The 21,219-nt window shown below is 38.8% G+C and overlaps 3 protein-coding genes across 9 annotated transcripts in view; all 3 read right to left on the bottom strand.

The window, feature by feature from the left end:
* Positions 1-21,219, bottom strand: part of LOC108438832 (protocadherin gamma-A11-like) — a 159,182-nt gene that overhangs the window by 100,751 nt on the left and 37,212 nt on the right. Inside the window, exon 1 of one of the 7 annotated variants that reach the window (XM_037543007.1) lies at positions 17,921-20,627. The exons of the other annotated variants lie outside the window; for them this stretch is intronic. Within the exon in view, the coding sequence (XP_037398904.1) occupies positions 17,921-20,329 (2,409 nt within the window). The 5' untranslated portion in view covers positions 20,330-20,627. Of the gene's footprint in view, positions 1-17,920; positions 20,628-21,219 lie in introns of those variants that run through there. 7 annotated transcript variants of the gene reach the window in all.
* Positions 5,261-8,343, bottom strand: LOC108438830 (protocadherin beta-15). The gene has a single exon (XM_017716904.2). It carries the CDS (start codon positions 8,186-8,188, stop codon positions 5,762-5,764), a length of 2,427 nt encoding a protein of 808 aa, XP_017572393.1. The 5' UTR covers positions 8,189-8,343; the 3' UTR covers positions 5,261-5,761.
* On the bottom strand, positions 10,294-12,669 carry LOC119264301 (protocadherin beta-16-like). Its single transcript, XM_037542773.1, has 2 exons — positions 12,381-12,669; positions 10,294-11,093 (listed from the first exon to the last, which is right to left on the bottom strand). Exons 1-2 carry the CDS (start codon positions 12,667-12,669, stop codon positions 10,294-10,296), a joined length of 1,089 nt encoding a protein of 362 aa, XP_037398670.1.

Below are 21,219 nucleotides of genomic sequence, written 5' to 3'. Positions count from 1 at the left end.
CTTCTAGCTGAAGGGACAGATAACCGCAGTGAATGCACTTTTTTCCCTTGCAATTTCATTTGCGTGGTCACTCAAAGGTGTGTCAAACAAATAATTTTAAAAGCACTGGTAACTGTGCCATTTACAGCAATGCAATCTAAGGCTTAGCATTTAATAATGCTGCAAACAAAGTGCACACAGTGCTGTGAATATGCATTATTCAGCAGGTGCATGTGTGTGTGTGTGTGAGCTGTAATGCATTTTAATGGCAGTGAAAGTAGGCTAACAAGCCCAGACATAAAAGCATACTGACATACTGCGGCAGCATGGAGAGATAACGCAGGGACCAACACACACACCACTGACAAACCCCAGATATTTTCTTGCTCTGCTTAACTACCACAAGATGGAGTAACTGTACAGTCTAATCACAGTTCAACTGCTGCACAGTACATGGTTCACACACATATACAGTAACAGTACATCAATGTTGTGATACAATAGAAGCATACATAGAAGCTATCAAACATTTTTGAAAGCCTCAGCGTGCTCAGAAAAAGAATGCCAGGTTCAAAATATACTTGCAAATGTCAATAAGGTGCATTGTTTGGTATGTTTTTTGACACTGGAAGCTGGAATAACTGTTATTGCCTAACTTGGATGGGATGCAAGCATAACTGTAGGATATATCTGGACACAACTCTGTCCTGCTAACTAGTTAAAATTTTTAATAGTCTTCAAAAACCAACTGACCTATCAATTTCACCTTTTGAAATGAAATTAATGGACCATGATTTTTATTTTTTTTTGCAAGGCTGTTGCTCTACAGACGACAGCACATTGATATTGTTTTCACAAATTGGTTGACCACATCAGAGCTATACTGGCCAAAAAGTATTTGTGCTTTTTGTCAAGATATTACAATCTCATTCTGTGGGACTATGCTTCTCAGCCGCTTCTGAGCGTTACACATTGTCCTCTAGGTGTTTGTCTGAAGATGCCCGGCAGATGAAGCAATGGGCAATCACTTAACATAGTGTTATGATGTACATACTTTGCTAATATTTCAAAATATAGAGTTTTTTTTTTTTTTAATCTGTTACAGTGGAGCAGAGTTATGTTGTTAAATGAAGTTTCTCAATTTTGGCTGGTCTAACAGTATACTGCTTTTAATTTAGCACTATCAACTACTTATTTATGATACTCAACTTTTTAGGCATATTCAGTGACTTACTTTGTAACCATTGTATAAATACCAATGTTTCGGCTTTGAACCTCTCAAAGATACCAAACATCAAGAAGAGTATTACCGAATCAGGGAAAATCTATTTAGATTGTGGTTTTCATATATTTTATTTATTTATTTGTTTGGTTCATTGTTTTTACTAGTTTGTAAAGCAAACCACTTTTTTTACACAATTTTAATAATTTTTAAATGTTTTTTTAAAATAATTACCCATACTGATATTCATCACTTTCCAGAACATGTCTATGGATGAAATTCATTCAAAATTAATCTTATCTTGCATCTGTAATGTTGTCTATCTTTCTACACCAGGTATGTTTTCAGTGATGTCCAAATGAATGAGTACCTACCTTTGAAAATTTATTTTTATAAAATGAAGGATCATGCACCCATTGTTAAAATATGTGAAAAATGTTATCCATGTTGTAGCAAAGGATGTGTCAGATGTTGCTGTACAGCTGTGTATGCTCAACAAAGTATGCTTTACCTTTGCATTTTAAATCACAAGAAAATATGCTTGTAAATAAAGGGTAGGGAAAATGACAAGTACATCTCACCATAAGACATCACAATGAAATATTTTCACAATACACAATGTATCATTTAATTTTATGAGGTTTGCTAAAAACTAAAATTAACAAAATACACCAGAAATATAGCAATGCCTGATTTAACCACTTAAAATCCCAGGCTTATTACGTACTAAGGCTTATTCAGAAACTACAGACACTTCAATGCTAATTGGCACACTTCTATAACATAAAAATATCTTATGTTATTAGAGTGTGTAATAAAACTTGACCATTTAAGGGGTTAAAAGAGATGAGTGTATGGATTTGTAAAAATAAACTAAGTGTATGGATTTGTAAAAATAAACTATTTAAGAAGGGAGGAATAAAAGCTACTAAGCAGTTTGTGCATAGATATTACTTTCAAATTGGTCTACATCTGCCACTGTTATGACACATGCAGTTGTTCAGTGTTCTAGATATACTGACAATACCCATGATATACTCAGTATTGTGTATTGTGACATAGTTTACATAAATAACCCATGCCTACCTCTATATGAAGCTTGAACATGTGTAATGCATCTCTAAAACAGTGGTCTCCAACCCTGGTCCTTGAGAGCTACCTTCCTGGACATCCTAGTTCCAACCTCAATTTGCCACACCTGCTCCAGCTAATCAGCCTCTTGCCAAGTCCCTGATTGGCTGGATCAGATGTATTAGAGTGAAGTAAGCGGCAGGGCAACTTAGGTTAGAGTTAACAGGTTAGAGTTAAACTCTGCAGGAAGGTAGCTCTCCAGGGCTGGAGACCACTGCTTTAGAAATTTGTGATTCAGCATAAAAATTCAAGTGTAAAGTTATAGAATGAAATTGTCTCTTACCTGTTTGAGGACAGGTCCATTTTCATTCATCAGGCAATAAACAGCACAAAGAGAGAAAAAAAAGATGGCGCATAATTAGAAAAATACAACAAATCTAAAACAATCACATTTCAATTACATTGCAAAAGTGTAGCAGCCTCTGAAATAAAATGGTAAAACAAGAAAATGAAACAGGCTTAGAACATGGTGATGTCACAATTACATGTCATCATGATATTCCAGTGCTGTTTAACTCATTGCTGTTTTGTTGAGGAGATTTTAATCACATCAATATTTCAAAGGGTATTATGAGAGCTGTTGCCTGTGTTGAGATAGACAGTTCTGCCTCTGTCGGGGTATTTCATTGTCAGACTGCATTATAATGTATTCTCTACTGTACACCCTACTTACATGCTTAACAATAAGTAAACAATTCATAAAATAAAACACAGTAGAATTAGGATTCCTTTTGTTTAATACAGCTTAGAATTCTGCACACTCCCTCTTCCTCCTCCTTCTCACGCGGTTGCTGTGTTAAGTGAAAACTAGGTCTGCCTACAGCAATCGTTTATGCATACATGGGTTAACATGAGAATTAGTACACAGTGACTGGCTGGCAGGCCATTTCATCTCTGTGCTGCACTGTAACACATCACAGATCATCTAGAAGGACAGAGTTTCATGACAAAAACATAAGCCTGAAATCATAAACATCTCTACATGAGCTTTTGAGCATGTTATGTCCAATGACTGATATGCTGAATACAATTTTCATAAAATGAAATTTAACTGGACTGTGGTACATGTGATGGTGTATTAAGTGAATGATGCACATTTAAAAAAAAATAATCTTGACCTCTTAAAATTAAACTTCACTGAGAAAAGAAAAAAAAAAAGATATAAAAAGCCAAGATATAATAAGCAAATTCAAAAGCAATTACACTTGTCCCATTTCACATATATATTTATATTCCAGGATGCACCAGCAAATGCAAGGAACCAACACATTTGCCCAAAAAGAAATCCATTTGTGAGTCTCTCTTACTAGCAGCATTACTGAAGACCAAGTTTGTGGCCTGGTTAAGTCCATATCAGTACTTATCAAATACAGTAGTCCAAGTACCACAAGCTACAATAATTCTACCAGAGTCATCTGAAAGATGACATTTGCCTTTAATCTAGCAAGAAAAAAGCCTTCTACATTTAGTTTTATTATGAGTGAGGAACCAGTGATTTAGAAAACTATATTGTGAAATTTGAAGATCTTGACTGAAGAAAACTGAGTAGGATGAGAGACAATAGAACCACTGGGAAGTCTTCATTATGCCTACAAAGAGTATTAAACAAGCAATACACTTTACTAGTACCAAGCTTTTCATTTTCATGCTTGCACAGTCCGTGAAAGCCTCTAACCGGCTTATAGTGGCGAGAGTCTAGCAGATTATTGGAAATTACTTTTGGCAAGGGCAAGATCAAAACCTTCCATTTTGATTCTCTACATGAGAGCCGCTCTTGGCGATGTCATTCAAATGGCTGAAGAAAAGCCTCTAAACTAAAGTCATATACTAGACATATCAACCATGATGCATACATTTATTCCACAACAAATTAATTCAGAGATTCGACACTTTGCCAATTTCAGCCCAATTCATTTAAAGGAAAAAAAAACAAAACAAAACAAAAAAACATATCTTAATTCTTCATGCATCAACTCATGCTTTCCTGCCACAGACAGAGAACACACACAGCTACTAAATTATAAATGGCTCTATGCTTAAAAATAGAACATGTTTATGTTAACACTCAACCTTTTGTATTTTTCTTACTCAACATTTAAATCATCTGTAGTGCCATACAAAGTCATGGAAACTAGAGATTAGCCTGAGTAAAAATTCACTTGTATTTCTGTTTGTAACTGCCTGTATAGTATTTAGGACTGTACTTGTAATTAAATATATCACAGCATCACATTCACACAGAATACTTGGGCAGTTGGTGAGAAAACAGGTGTGTCAACTCTCAAATGATGATATGAATTATGGCTTCTTTTGGACACTTTCTTAAAATTTTAAGATGGAAATATTCAAAATTGAAAACAGAACTCCAGCATAAAATTAGTAGCTTTCAGAAATGTGCATTTAAGCAAAACATTCATTAAAGAAAATACAGAAATATGGAACCAAAATAGACAGAAACGGTGAGTTTATTTGTTGTTTTTTACTTTCAAATACAACTAAATAATGCACACATGTTGACTAGGATACTGCCATACAGAGAAAAATATGCATAATGTTGAGGTCCATGTGAAGTTTAAGAAGTGCAGAGAGATGATTAGGTGTAAAAGTGAGTACACATCTGCATAATTTCACAAATGGGACTGCATGTGATTAACAGATTGATCATTTTTCTCTAATCCCTTGTCCTGGCAGAGAGAGAGAGAGAGAGAGAGAGAGAGAGAGAGAGAGAGAGAGAGAGAGAGAGAGAGAGAGTGAGAGAGAGCGAGAGAGAGCGAGAGCGAGAGAGAGAGAGAGAGAGAGAGAGAGAGAGCGCGAGAGAGCGAGAGAGCGAGAGAGCGAGAGAGAGAGAGAGAGAGTGAGAGTGAGAGAGAGAGAGAGAGAGAGAGAGCGAGCGCGAGAGAGAGAGAGAGAGAGAGAGAGAGAGAGAGAGAGAGAGAGAGAGAGAGAGAGAGAGAGAGAGAGAGAGAGAGAGAGAGAGGGGGGAAACAAGTACAGTAAAAAACAAATGCCGCTAGACAGTTAAGGAGAATATACAGAAAATGCCCAGCTTCATATATTAATTTGGCCTAAAATGTATGCACTACTTTAGGCAAGTTACATGATTCATAAATAATGAGACAAATAAATAATGAGAACACATCCATATTTCACAGTGTTAACTTCAAGTACCCTTTCCTCAACTTCAATTAAAATACAACAAATACACGATGGAGTTCAAATTAATATCGCACATAAGTCAAATGCATCACTATAGTAAATTATTGAACTCCAAGAATCAACAGTTACAACAGAAATTGTTATACATGCTAATGCAGATATTAGTTTTAAGAATAAGAATTCGGTTAAAACAAAGTGATTCATTAATTCCATAATCTAATTTCATGTTTTGCTCTTTCTGTTCATAAATTCACTCTAACATTTGGACTGAATTCACCGTGTCACTGAAAGATGTGCACGTGATCCCACTTTTATATTGGCTTTGTTTCCACTCACACGCACCATCGTCCCACTCTTCCTCAGTGTATCATAATCAAAAGCTTCTGAGCCAAATCTAAAATCACCTCTCCATGATCCTGTTGTTAAAAACGAACTGTACCTATCATCATTCTGCAGTGTACCACATCGACTAACATCAAAATAGCCTGGTGGTCCATAGGTTGGGGGGAAAACAGGCAGCTTTGCAGAGGTGCGGTGCATGTAGTTGTGTCTACAGAACCTCATGTAAACTACTATAGTGATAAGAATGAGAAAAAGAATGGACACCCCAGCCAGAGCGATTATTAAATACAACGTAAAATCATCTCTCACCCGTGACTCATCCAAGCCAAAGGCAGAAAGCTCGTCTATAACAGGCAGGCCCTCACCAATGGCAATATTCACAATGGCTGTGGCAGACAGAGACTCAGCTCCATTATCTCTTACAGCAACCACCAAAATTTGTTTCGGTTCATCATCATCTACAAATGGTCTGAGTGTCCTTATTTCTCCACAGTGTAACCCAATGGAGAATAAATTAGGCTGTGTAGCTTTTATTATATGATAAGACAACCAGGCATTGTGCCCCGCATCTGCATCGACAGCCACCACTTTAGTGACTAGATAACCTTTAGGAGCAGCCAAGGGCACTATGTCATCTGCAACGTATCCACTAGACTGAACTGGGTAAAGGATGACAGGTGCATTGTCATTTTCATCTCTGATAAAAACTCTAACAGTGCAAGTGCTGGTAAAGGTAGGGCTTCCCCCATCTCGCGCCATGACACGTATCCAGAAATGGCTTGAAACCTCATAATCAAAAGGGCGCAAAGTGAAGATCTCTCCTGTCTCTGCATTAATTGAGAAGTAAGAGACTGCATTCTCTGCTAATGAGTACTGAACTTGAGCATTTTGCCCAGCATCTGCATCCTCAGCCCTCACTCTGATCACCAGCAAGCCTTGAGCTCTGTTTTCAGGCACCTCAATGGTGTGTTCACTTTGAGTAAAGACAGGAGGGTTGTCATTAATGTCTGCCACCATTATAGAGACAATGTTACTGCTGAACATAGGAGGTGTACCTGCATCCACAGCAGTCACTGTTATGTTATAATAAGAATGCTTTTCTCGATCTAAAACACCATCAGTCACAAGCATAAAGTAATTCTTCACTTCTGATATAAGTTTGAATGGCGCATTATCAGTAATGTCACATGTTACCCGTCCACTAGCACCAGTGTCCAGATCGTAAACATTGAGCAAAGCAACCATGGTCCCAGGTGAAGCATCCTCAGAGACAGAAGGAGATGAGGACTTGATCTCTATCACAGGTGCATTGTCATTGAGGTCAGTAACTTCTATAATAAGTTTACAGTGTGATGACTGTCCTCCTCCATCTTTGGCTTGAATGTCCAGTTCATGTGTACTCGCCTCTTCATAATCGATTGCCCCTGTTACCCTCACTTCACCAGTCACAGGATCAATCTCAACAACACCTCTGGTCTTATCAGGCACGTGACTGAAGGAGTAGCTGATTGTGCCATAAAGTCCACTATCCAAATCTGTCGCATTTAACTTTGCCAACACCGTACCTCGGTCAGAGTTTTCATGTACGTAGGCTTTGTAAACTCTTTGGCTGAAAACTGGGACATTGTCATTTGCATCCAGCACATGAATGTGAATGGAAGCTGTACCAGAAAGAGGTGGATGACCCCCATCCACTCCACTGATAGTCAAGAAGTGATCCACCTGGCTTTCACGATCAAGTGGCTTTTTAAGAACCAGTTCAGGGTATGCATTTGCATTCACATGAGTGTTCATTTCCAAAGCAAAATAATCATTTTCGCTTAGTCGGTAGTGCTGAACTGAATTAGCACCCATATCAGGATCTCGTGCACTCTCCAGTGGAAAGCGTCTCCCCAGAACTGTCGACTCCAAAAGCTCCAGCTCAATTTGTCCATTATCAAAGAAAGGACTGTTGTCGTTGATGTCTTGTATATCCAGTACAAGGCTGTACACTTTGAGTGGGTTCTCAAGTAGCAGTTGAAACTGCACAATGCATACCTCAATCTGTGCACATAGCTCTTCTCGATCCATCCGCTCACTGACCAAGAGAGAGCCTGTCTCTGTACTTAGCTCACAGAACTGCCGGCTTCCCTCCGCCACAACCCGTGCATTGCGTTGAATCAGCTCATCCACATTAAGCCCCAAATCATGTGCTAGGTTTCCAATCACCGAGCCCCGATGCATTTCTTCTGGAACTGAGTAGCGCACTTCACCGAGTGTGCCACCAAACAGAATGGCACAGATAGAAATATGCAGCACAACAAGCGTCTTTACACATCGCGCTCTTAAACAAAAAACGTGTCTTGGCCGGAAAAACATTTTATACAAAAAACAAAAAGTTATATTTGAATCCTAATATGCAAAAATAACGAAGATGTGTGAACATTCTGCGTTGATCTTGCTGTTCAGAGTCTGTTCAAAAATGGAGCAGAGCCTACGCTGTGAAGCCTGATACTGTCGGCTTAGATTTTTCTCTTCGTCTCTCTCTCACTCTCTCTCTCTCTCTCTCTCTCTCTCTCTGCTCCCAGCACTAACACACATCCCCCGCCCTTCACTCTCTCTGTGCAACACTAATGTAAGCAGGGAATGAGGGCACTCTGCTGATCTGGTTCTGCACTAGAAGAGCGTCACCCAGAGACCAAATAATATACATGCAGTTTCAACATCAACTGCAGAATACTTGGCTTGTTATATGCAGGCAAATAGTTAATAAACATGTAATCAGAGGGTACAAAGGTCTCAGAAATAGCAAATACACATGCACACATTTGTAAAAGGAAAACTGAAAGAACTATTGAAAAAAGATAGATGAAACAAGAAAAAGATCAATCTTTTTATGCTGCCTTGTGCAGTTGTAATTTAGCAGGTTTTAGGTTTTTAAAAAAAATGGTTTACAAAATTAAACTAAATAATGGTGGTTTTCTATTTAAGGATGCCTTTTGTTGTCAAAATGGTTCAATCATTTTGTCACTATATGTGCATTTTTTTTTTTGTTGTTGTTGGGGGGGGGGGGGGTCTTTCGCAATCTAAAAAATATATGATATCGTGTTGTGTTCATCATCAACTAAGATTCTGTTTCCCACTAATTTATTTAATGAATTTAATGAATTTATTTATTTTCATATTTTTGTTTTCACAAAGCTGTTGATATGTTTACAAATAGGTTTGACCATGCAGCTAATGAGTATACTCATACATTTTATTTGGTAGTCTTTTTATTTTATCTATACTCACTGTCCATTTCATCAGCTCTACTTAAAAAAAAAGGTGCATGGTGTAGTTTTACAATTACATAGTTTAGTCTACCTATTGTTCTGCATGAATTATTTTATTGCTTTTCCCTATCAATAATTGGTCAGGACCCCCCTCCTGAGCACCACTGAGCAGATATTATTTGGGTGGTGGGTCATTCGCAGCACTGTAGTGATGCTGACATTGTAGTATGATAGTATATTTGCTGAACATAGTGGATCAGACACAGTTACATTACTAATATTGTTAAAGCTGAAATTAGTTTACCAGCCAATAAGACTCTGCCAACAGAATCTTTGGTGAGAAACAGGTCACTGATGAAGGACCAAATGAGGACTAGCAAATTTTGCAGTAACAATTGAGCTCTATTTTTTGAAAGGTTTCTCTAACAGAATAATAGCTTACAGTCAGTTATATATTGTAGCATGCATTTACAAGCTTTAAGTGATAGGATGTGCATATTTCATACTGTATAGACTTGTATTACAAATTAATCATACAAATTCAAGTTTCAATTCAAAGTTGTATTGATTAGTTAAGTGAGAAACATTAGACTAAAGAAATGTTTATTCATAAGGTTCTTATCCAAAATGCACTGTGAAATCTGGAATTTCTTTAGCACCAAAAGCAGTGTATTGTGAACACTGCTACATACAAAATATTGACAATTTGTAATGCATATTAATACAGCTATAATGTATAATGTATTTTTTAAACATTCATGTCATATAAACATTTACAGTATTTACATTATTTATAATATGTTGTTTATAGAAAGTGTTAATATCTTACTATTTTTAACACTTAAAAAACATGCCAAAGAATTCTGAAAAATGTTCTTCAGTGCCATTTCTATCTTCTCAACAAAAGCCTCAAAGTGGCTTTGACAGGTGTTCAGGATAATCCATCCACGTAAACCCAAATGTAAAACAAAACAAAATAATAATAATTTGGCTGAAAATTCAGTAGCAGACACAGAGGATATTTACTTAAGGGATACCAAATTTTTTTGCATACTCAAATTTAAAACACTTAAAACATTAGTTATAACACATATGAACTGAAGGATTTTCACTGAAAGCATTTTGTATGCAACTACAATGGAGTTTGCATGAGTAATACAATATATAAAGATTAACTTTCCACAAACTCAGTTCCAGAATTTGAGAAATCTACAACATGGAATGAGAGAATATTCTCACCTCAGTATCAGCAGTAATGTCACCAACATGCTCAAGTTCAGTAAGAAGAGAAGGTGCCTTTTTCAGAATTTGCTCAGCAGGCAGTGTCCCCTCATTGTAACAAGTGACGAACTTAAAGTCACTCGTTCGTGATCCTGTGGTCAGATACGCATCGTAATTGTAAGTGCTGCGGAGAGTTCCCGCTCCCTCCACCTCTGCGTAATTAGGAGGGAGGTACGCGCTGGGAATGGCCACAGCTGCATCAAACAGCAGTCTGGGCTTCTTCCTCTGACAAAACCTCACGGCCAGGATGATGATGATGAAGGTGAGGAAGAAAGTGGAGACGGACACCAGCGCGATGATCAAATAAAAAGTCAGTTTGGAGCTGCTCTCATCATAAGACATGTCTTTCAGTTCAGGAACCTCAGCCAGGTTATCAGAAATGAGTAAATAGACGGCGCAGGTTGCAGAAAGTGAAGACTGTCCGTTATCTTTGACTGAAACAATGAGATTCTGCTTTGTACTGTCAGATGCAGAAATGTCCCGCTGTGTCCTGATTTCTCCACTGTACTCACCAATAGTGAAAAGTCCCGGATCAGTCGCTTTCACTATGTGATAAGAAAGCCATGCGTTTTGACCAGAGTCCGCATCCACTGCGATCACCTTGGACACAAGAGAGCCAGACTGGGCAGCTTTGGGCACCATCTCAGTCATGAAGGAGTTTCCTTCCGGAGAGGGGTATAAGATTTGTGGAGAGTTATCATTCTCATCGCTTATGAAGATGCTCACAGTCACGTTACTGCTGAGGGGAGGAGAACCGTTGTCTCTGGCTAAGACGAGCACTTTGAAACTTTTAAACTGCTCATAATCAAAAGACCTCACTGCATGGATAACACCTGTGTCTCCATGAATGGATACAAATGAGGACACTGGAGCACCACTGACATCAGAAGGTAGAAGAGAATAAACTACAGTGCCATTCTGTCTCCAGTCCGGGTCTGTTGCTGCTACTGTACAAACAGAGGAGCCTGGTTTGTTATTTTCTTTCACATGAGCGCTGTAAACCTGCTCCTCAAATACAGGTGGATTGTCATTCACATCAGCTACTGATAAATGAACAGATTTAGAGGAGGACAAAGGTGGAGAGCCTTCATCAGTAGCAGTGATTGTAATGTTATAATCAGATACGAGCTCTCGATCTAATTCACCTGTTGTCACCAGAGAATAATAATTTTTAATTGATGGAACAAGTTTAAATGGAACATTTTGCTGAAGTGAACAGTGAACCTGTTGGTTTTTCTCAGAGTCTCTGTCCTGAACATTAATGATGGCCACCTCTGTACCAGGCAAAGCATTCTCAGGAACTGGACTATTCAAAGACTTTATGACTATGATTGGTTCATTATCATTTACATCAGTAATTTCAATTACTACTGTAGAATATGAAGTCAATCCAGATGCATCTTTAGCCAGTACTCTCAGTTCAAATGCAGATTCTTCCTCATAATCTACTTGAGCAATTATTGCAATTGCTCCTGTTTTAGGGTCTAGTGAGAATAATCTTTTATCTTCGTCTGAAATGTGACCAAACGCATAAATTACCTCCCCATTCTGTCCTTCATCTGCATCAGAAGCGCTCACAGTAGCCACTACAGTGTCTAAAGGAGAATTTTCAGGCAGACTGACCTTATAAACAGACTGACTAAACACTGGAGCATTATCATTAGCATCCAGTACAGTGACGTGAATGGCTACAGTACCTGATCTCGGTGGAGTCCCACCATCAACTGCAGTGAGAATCAATGATACCTCCGTCTGCTGTTCACGGTCCAGTTCTTTGTTTAATATCAGCTCACTGTATTTTCCTCCGATGTCATTTGTGTTTACAGATAAAACAAAGTGGGAATTACTTTGCAAGATGTACGTCTGAACTGCATTCTCCCCAATATCCGCATCGTGAGCCTCCTCCAATAAAAATCGAGCACCTTTAAAGGTCGATTCTCTTATCTCTATTTTGATAACATCTTTCTCAAAATTTGGGGAGTTATCATTAATGTCTTGAACATGCAAACTGATACGATGTAATTCCAAAGGATTTTCCAGCATAAAGTCCTGTTTTATAAGGCATGTTGCCTTTTTTCCACAAAGCCCCTCTCTGTCAATCCTTCCTGCTACAGTCAGTTCTCCAGTATCCAAATTAACGTTGCAATAGCGTTTTCGGTTACCTTCAGTATCAATACGAGCCTTACGAGTGGATAGCCTTTTCACATCGAGCCCCAGATCTTTGGCAATATTTCCAATCACAGATCCGTGTTTCATCTCCTCCGGAAAGGAATAGCTGATGTCTCCGTAAACAAAATGCGCCATGAGTCCAAAGGAACAAAAGCCCCACACCAGCCGAGTAAACGAGGAGCGTCTGAAATCCATAGCGAAACGTGCGTTCATTTGATCAAAGTAGCCATATAACCACGTGTAAACTGAAATTTGAATCATGAAAGGCTAGTGAAGCAGATACACTATAGCTCAGATAGCCATACGCGGTTAACGAGCTCACATAAAAAGCCGAATTTACGTCTCCAATCGTGACATCATGATTCGGGTGGAGAGAGATGCGAATCTTCAAATATCTTCGCTGGTGAACAGCGACGCTTTGAGTCACTATAAAAAACTACATCTTAATAATACTTCTGCAGCGCAGTTTCTGATCAAAGTTAAACCGCTGATACATTATAATAGTGAGAAACCATATGCACTTAAAGAAACATGCCATGGTCAAAACATTGACACGAACATAGATAGACCAGGTGAAGGTCAACAGCTTTATTTCCTAATAGACTGGTAAAATAGGATGTAAATGAACATTCAGTACACAGGTGAATCTTTCTGCTTCCCTGGCTATACCTTGAAAAGTCAAGGGTTCACAAAATGAATGGGTTTCATTGGCAGGGCCAAAGGATGCAAGAAAGGAGATTAGGGACAAATAGATGAGTGCTATCAGTATCAAATGCATTTATGTTCTTAAGGTCAACAGGTGGATATACAGTGTATCACAAAAGTGAGTACACCCCTCACATTTCTGCAGATATTTAAGTATATCTTTTCATGGGACAACACTGACAAAATGACACTTTGACACAATGAAAAATAGTCTGTGTGCAGTTTATATAATAGTGTAAATTTATTGTTCCCTCAAAATAACTCAATATACAGCCATTAATGTCTAAACCACCGGCAACAAAAGTGAGTACACCCCTAAGAGACTACACCCCTAAATGAGCACTGCTTGTCATTTTCCCTCCAAAATGTCATGTGACTTGTTAGTGTTACTAGGCCTCAGGTGTGCATAGGGAGCAGGTGTGTTCAAATTTGTAGTACAGCTCTCACACTCTCTCATACTGGTCACTGAAAGTTCCAACATGGCACCTCATGGCAAAGAACTCTCTAAGGATCTTAAAAGACTTGTTGCACTACATGAAGATGGCCAAGGCTACAAGAAGATTGCCAACACCCTGAAACTGAGCTGCAGCACAGTGGCCAAGATCACCCAGCGTTTTAAAAGAGCAGTGTCCACTCAGAACAGACCTCGTGTTGGACGTCCAAAGAAGCTGAGTGCACGTGCTCAGCGTCACATCCAAATGCTGTCTTTGAAAGATAGGCGCAGGAGTGCTGTCAGCATTGCTGCAGAGATTGAAGAGGTGGGGGTGTCAGCCTGTCAGTGCTCAGACTATACGCCGCACACTACATCAAATTGGTCTGCATGGCTGTCACCCCAGAAGGAAGCCTCTTCTGAAGTCTGTACACAAGAAAGCCTGCAAACAGTTTGCTGAAGACATGTCAACAAAGGACATGGATTACTGGAACCACGTCCTATGGTTTGATGAGACCAAGATTAATTTGTTTGGTTCAGATGGTCTCAAGCATGTGTGGCGGCAATCAGGTGAGGTGTACAAAGATAAGTGTGTCATGCCTACAGTCAAGCATGGTGGTGGGAATGCCATGGTCTGGGGCTGTATGAGTGCAGCAGTTGTTGGGGAATTACATTTCATTGAGGGACACATGAACTCCAATATGTACTGTGAAATACTGAGGCAGAGCATGATCCCCTCCCTCCAGAAACTGGGTCGCAGGGCAGTGTTTCAGCATGATAATGACCCCAAACACACCTCTAAGATGACCACTGCTTTATTGAAGAGGCTGAGGGTAAAGGTGATGGACTGGCCAAGCATGTCTCCAGACCTAAACCCAATAGAACATCTTTGGGGCATCCTCAAGCGGAAGGTGGAGGAGCGAAGTCTCGAATATCCACCAGCTCAGTGAGGTCGTCATGGAGGAGTGGAAAAGCATTCCAGTGGCAACCTGTGAAGCTCTGGTAAACTCCATGCCCAGGAGAGTTAAGGCAGTTCTGGAAAATAATGGTGGCCACACAAAATATTGACACTTCAGGAACTGTCTCTTAGGGGTGTACTCACTTTTGTTACTGGTGGTTTAGACATTAATGGCTGTATATTGAGTTATTTTGAGGGAAGAATAAATTTACATTGTTATATAAGCTGCACACAGACTACTTTTCATTGTGTCAAAGTGTCATTTTGTCAGTGTTGTCCCATGGAAAGTTATACTTAAATATCTGCAGAAATGTGAGGGGTGTACTCACTTTTGTGATACACTGTATCTTGCTAGTTTGATGACTAGCTTAAAAAGTTAAAGAGTTACACAAAAAGAACGGAAGAATTTTAATTGAAGATGGTGGGGTGAACGAAAGGATAGCAGACTCTGACTGATTGATGAACGTAAAATAAAAAAAAAAGTTACCTGGTAACAAAATGATTTTTTCCTGTTTAATGGAAGTAATTGAAAAAAATGAATGAAAAAAAGCGAGGAGGGTAAGGTACACAAGCAACACAAAGATACATAAATGACTACTAAATTCCTTCAAAATATGTATAAGCCCATGTGTAATACAAAACAGAGTAAAGGTTTAAGATATATGGAATACAGATACATATTGATCTTGTGTTTTACAGCTAGTCAAAACACAAACATACATAGCTGGAAATGAAGTCTGAAAACTTTGGTTGGTGTTGAGTTATTGCAGAGGACAGAACATTGAAAGTTCAATGTACGGTTCATTTAATGGCAGAGCCTTGAAAATTCAAAGGCTTACGAAATGAATGGGTTTTAACAGAAGGATAAAAGAAAGGATAGTAGGGACAATAAATTCATACTATGAGCATGAGAAGCACTCGTGTGCTTTGGGTAACAGTTGGATCCTTCGTGTCAATCTGATTGCTGTAGCTTGAAAAAGAGTTACAAAATAAATAAAATGAGCAGAATCGAGAAATGAATGAAAAAACAGCAGGCACTGATTTGGGTAAATATTTTATGCTTCTAATAAAGTTTGAGACTGTTTGTGAAAATTCAAAGAGTTACAGAATGATGGTGTTTAATGGAGGTGTATGAATGAAAGGAAAGACACTGATAAATAAGAGCTATGTGGAACTCAGGAGTTACATACCATCTTTTTTTAATGAAAATGAAGGGATGAATGAAAGTATAGGAGGGTGAGGTACATGAGTGCTATCAATATTGGAAGACAGTTGGTATATTTTAATTCCTGTAAAGGAGAGCAGAAGAAAAGAAATATACTAAAAGGAATCAAAAGAAGATAAATTAATAAAGAACAAAGTAAGTTAGCTTTTAAAGTCAGTAATAATTGAGCATAGCTCTACCAGTCTCAACAGGTTATTTACCTTGAAGAATATTTACTATTTACAAAACAGTATTTGTTGTGTGTTTTTCATGATTTGTTTTCCTCATCAACTTCAAAGATACTGTAAATTAATACAGCCAATTCTTATTTTTAAATGGTAAAACATGTGGCATGGGAATATTGAAGATAATCTGGCCCATAAACATAATTTCTTCTATGCAGAAGGCCCAACAGTGCATCCCTTTTCTAGAGAGCCTCAATGTAGTTATCCTGTAATTCAAAACTGTACTGTGTGTAGAAATCACTGCAACCAGCAATATAAGGAATAGAAAGTGCACAGCATTAGAACACAGCACCCTTCAGATTGTGGTAAAACTGGCCTGTTCATCATTGGTTCACAATTTCAACATTTCTAAGAAATTCTGAGAGAGAAGGCACCCAGTATCATCATTGCAGACCATACACACCCCAACTGAGACTTTTTCCACATTGCTACCATCTGGCAAATATACAGTATTAAAAGTAACTGCCCAGAGAAAGTTCACATACTATTTGGCATCAGTGGATTCTCCAGCATAAATTCATGTTTTATAATGTAGCTTTCTTTCCAGAAAGCTCCTCTCTGTCAGTCCTTTCTGCTGTAGTCAGTTCTCCAATATTCAGATTAATTTCACAGTATAGCGACAAGATCCACTTCCTAATGAGACACAACAAAGCTTGATCATGACCTCCAGAACATTCCTGCAGAACCAATATGGAAAGCATTGCCATCAGCAATATCACAATTAGGTCCAGGAAGTGCACAGTATGAGAACACAGCACCATTCAGACTTTGGTGCAACTAGTCTGGTACATCACTGGTTTACAACAATTTTGAAAGAACAGCACTCTGTATCACAACAGAACCCACTACACCCCAGCTGAGCATTCTTCACACTGTTACCATCTGGCAAATGGCATCAGAACATCTAATCCTGTACAAACTACCTAAAGGAGTTCTATTTCCAAGTTCTCAGGCTTCCAGATCTGTCGTTCATCTGACTTCATACTTATCTTTCACATCCTCCTACCTCTTGTATTCAAAGATATCATGAACTTAATTTTGATTGAAAAATGAAAATGTCGTTCAATTTCCCATTTTCGGAAGAAAATCACACTGCTCTGATCCTTTGGTGGTTGATCACAACATCATGATTTCTAAATATTCTTTTGATTGGCAAAATAAGTTACAGTGATAAGTTCTAAACTTGCAACATGCAAAAGTTTCTACTGTAAACTGTAAATGGTGGCTTTTTTGGCCAATTAGATTTTATTCAATATTTATATGGTGTGCAAAAGAGGCTTTTTGATGAAAAAGCTTGTGAAATTTGAATTTGAACTAGTTTAATGCAATGTTGTTAAGACAACATACAGCTAACCCACTAGTCCACTCCACCACCACACAACTTTTGAGGATCCATTTAAACATTTTCTCAAAAATCTGCATAACCTATGTGAAATTTGATGCACAAAATCTATGAATGTTGTTATAGTAGTATATACAGTGGTATGCTGAACGCTTAACCAGTAACAGGTTACAGAGAATACTCAATCATTTGAATCTGCTGTGTCAATGTGCTTTGTCATAAAAACCTTACTACTGAAATAAAAAGGTTTGAGTAACACATACAAATTAGGATAAACTGTCTAAAATAATCCCTCCAACCAACACTGCCAGAACCTAGATTTCTGTATATTTGTATAACTTATCTTATGATGTGATAAACAAAAGACATTACAACACATGTGAAACCTTGTTACTGTCATCAGAAATCAGTGTAATGAATCAGCAACATCTAAAAACAATGCTTACAGGTGGTATAGTATACTGAAAATGCTGAAAATATACTATGGACAAATACATCATACCTCTGAAGAATCCTCCAGTTGAACATCAAGCCCTTCAAGATCATTAAAAGATGACTGGACATTTTTCAATGTTAGGTCTGCAGGCAGAGTCCCTTCATTGTAAGAAGTGATGAACTTGAAGTCACTGGTTCGTGATCCTGTGGTCAGATACGCATCGTAATTGTAGGTGCTGCAGAGAGTTCCCGCTCCCTCCACCTCTGCATAATTAGGAGGGAGGTACGCGCTGGGAATGGCCACAGCTCCATCAAACAGCAGTCTGGGTTTCCTCCTGTGACAAAACCTCACGGCCAGGATGATAATGATGAAGGTGAGGAAGAAAGTGGAGACGGATACCAGAGCGATGATCAAATAAAAAGTCAGTTTGGAGCTGCTCTCATCATAAGACATGTCTTTCAGTTCAGGAACCTCAGCCAGGTTATCAGAAATAAGTAAATAGACGGCGCAGGTTGCAGAAAGTGAAGACTGTCCGTTATCTTTGACTGAAACAATGAGATTCTGCTTCGTACTGTCAGATTCAGAAATGTCCCGCTGTGTCCTGATTTCTCCACTGTGCTCACCAATAGTGAAAAGTCCCGGATCAGTCGCTTTCACTATGTGATAAGAAAGCCATGCGTTTTGACCAGAGTCCGAATCCACTGCTATCACCTTGGACACCAGAGAGCCTGACTGTGCAGCTTTGGGCACCATCTCAGTCATGAAGGAGTTTCCTTCCGGAGAGGGGTATAAGATTTGTGGAGAGTTATCATTCTCATCACTTATGAAGATGCTCACAGTCACGTTACTGCTGAGGGGAGGAGAACCGTTGTCTCTGGCTAAGACGAGCACTTTGAAACTTTTAAACTGCTCATAATCAAAAGACCTCACTGCATGGATAACACCTGTGTCTCCATTAATGGATACAAATGAGGACACTGGAGCACCACTGACATCAGAAGGTAGAAGAGAATAAACTACAGTGCCATTCTGTCTCCAGTCCGGGTCTGTTGCTGCTACGTAACAAACAGAGGAGCCTGGTTTGTTATTTTCTTTCACATGAGCGCTGTAAACCTGCTCCTCAAATACAGGTGGATTGTCATTCACATCAGCTACTGATAAATGAACAGTTTTAGAGGAGGACAAAGGTGGAGAGCCTTCATCAGTAGCAGTGATAGTAATGTTATAATCAGATACGAGCTCTCGATCTAATTCACCTGTTGTCACCAGAGAATAATAGCTTTTCAGTGATGGTATAAGTTTAAAGGGGACATTTTGCTGAAGGGAGCACTTTACCCGACCATTATTCTCAGTGTCAATATCCTGCACATTAATAATGCCTACTTCTGTACCTGGAGCCAAATTCTCTGGGACTGGAGTATGCAGAGACTTCAAAAATATTTCAGGTGCATTGTCATTGACGTCAACAATTTGTATCACTACATTTGCCTCTGAAGAGAGACCAAATTCATCTTTCCCTTCAACTGTCATTTCATACACTGAAGCATCCTCAAAATCTATATGCCCAGTAACTGAGATCTGCCCATTATGTAGATTCAATGTGAATAACTTCCTGGCTTTAGCAGATATACGACCAAATTCATAAGTCACTTTTCCATTTTGTCCTTCATCAGCATCTGTAGCACTCACAGTAAGCACCACAGTGCCTAATGATGAATTTTCAGGCAGATTGACCTTATAAACGGACTGACTAAACACTGGAGCATTATCATTAGCATCCAGTACAGTGACGTGTATGGCTACAGTACCTGATCTCGGTGGAGTCCCACCATCAACCGCAGTCAGAATTAAATTAACCTCTTTCTTCTGCTCGCGGTCTAGCTCTTTGTCTAACACCAACTCAACATATTTCCTTCCATATACATTTGAGCTGACAGCGAGAGAAAAGTGTTCATTTTTCTCCAGCACATAGCCGTGCACGGTATTGTGCGCTATGTCGGCATCATGAGCCTCATTTACACGGTATCGAGCGCCCCTAACAGCAGATTCGCCGATTTCAAACGTGATTAAATCCTTCGAAAACACTGGTGCATTATCATTGATATCCTCAATTTGAAGCGAAACACGATGCAGCTCCAAAGGCTGTTCTAACATTAGATCACATTTCAAAACACACGAAAGCTCATCCCCGCATATCTCCTCTCTGTCAATCCTTTCCGCTATAGTCAGCTCTCCAGTATTCGGATTAATGTCGCAGTAGCGTTTTCGGTTACCTTCTGTATCAATACGAGCTTTACGAGCTGCTAGTCTGTTCACATCGAGTCCCAGATCCTTGGCTATATTTCCAATCACAGATCCGCGTTTCATCTCCTCTGGAAAAGAATAGCTCACATCTCCATTGGCGCTGTGCACAATAAGAATTAAAAGACAAAAGCCTAACATCCGAATCAACATCGAGGAACGCTTAAACGCCATCTCCAGAAGAATTCGAGCTTATATCCCCATAAACAAAGAGGAGGACCTCAACGATTACAGGCAAGAACTATGTGTGATACAAAGACAAATGGCAGAGCACTGCCGCTGAATGAGTCTAAAACGAGAAGCGTCAACCAAGCCACCTCCTGAACAGGGCTAAGAGAAAAAACGGGGGTGTGTTCAAAGGACAAAAGCCTTGCTCAACTGACATGATCTACAAATAATATACAAGACGATTGTTGGACGAACAATGACTTAAATATTAGCGAATCCAAGCAGATCTCCGTAACAATAACGCCCCTCTAGATATCCGTTGCTTTGCTGTTCAACAGCGACACCGTGAGTCACAAAAGGGAATAATTTGCAGACAATATTTTAAAACAATTACAAAAAAAAAAATATAAACTAAATTAAAACGCACGTGAAACGCTATGAAGACATGACAAATTGGGACTATTAACAAACAAACTATTGATCCACAAGTAAAACGATCGTACAGCACCATGGACAGCAGAAAGGACAAAAAACATGACAAACCTCGCATTACCACACGTTTTAGAAAAGGAAATAAAATTATACAAAATAAATATACGTGGAAAATACCACAAAGAAAGAGCCACACTATACAATTCACGCATGTTAAATGTACATTGAATCTAAAGGGTGTGATGGGTGAAAAAATAATAACAATTGATATTTTTATTGGGAAGCTATTAATAAGCTCCAGACCATGCATGTTACAACTTCTATTGCAGTGCCAGCTCTACGATAAGTTGAAAAGACTGAAATAGCAATAAAAAGAGGGAGAATATAGCAAAAAATAGACCGTTTGATGCAGCATGGATCATTCCTCTCATCAACAATCAGTATGATGAGCCTATTTTCATACT

This window comes from Pygocentrus nattereri, chromosome 11 (assembly GCF_015220715.1).
Source record: "Pygocentrus nattereri isolate fPygNat1 chromosome 11, fPygNat1.pri, whole genome shotgun sequence".
Classification (NCBI taxonomy): Eukaryota; Metazoa; Chordata; class Actinopteri; order Characiformes; family Serrasalmidae; genus Pygocentrus; species Pygocentrus nattereri.
Note: the sequence above shows the minus strand (reverse complement) of the source record. Positions and strands in the feature narration are given on the sequence as shown.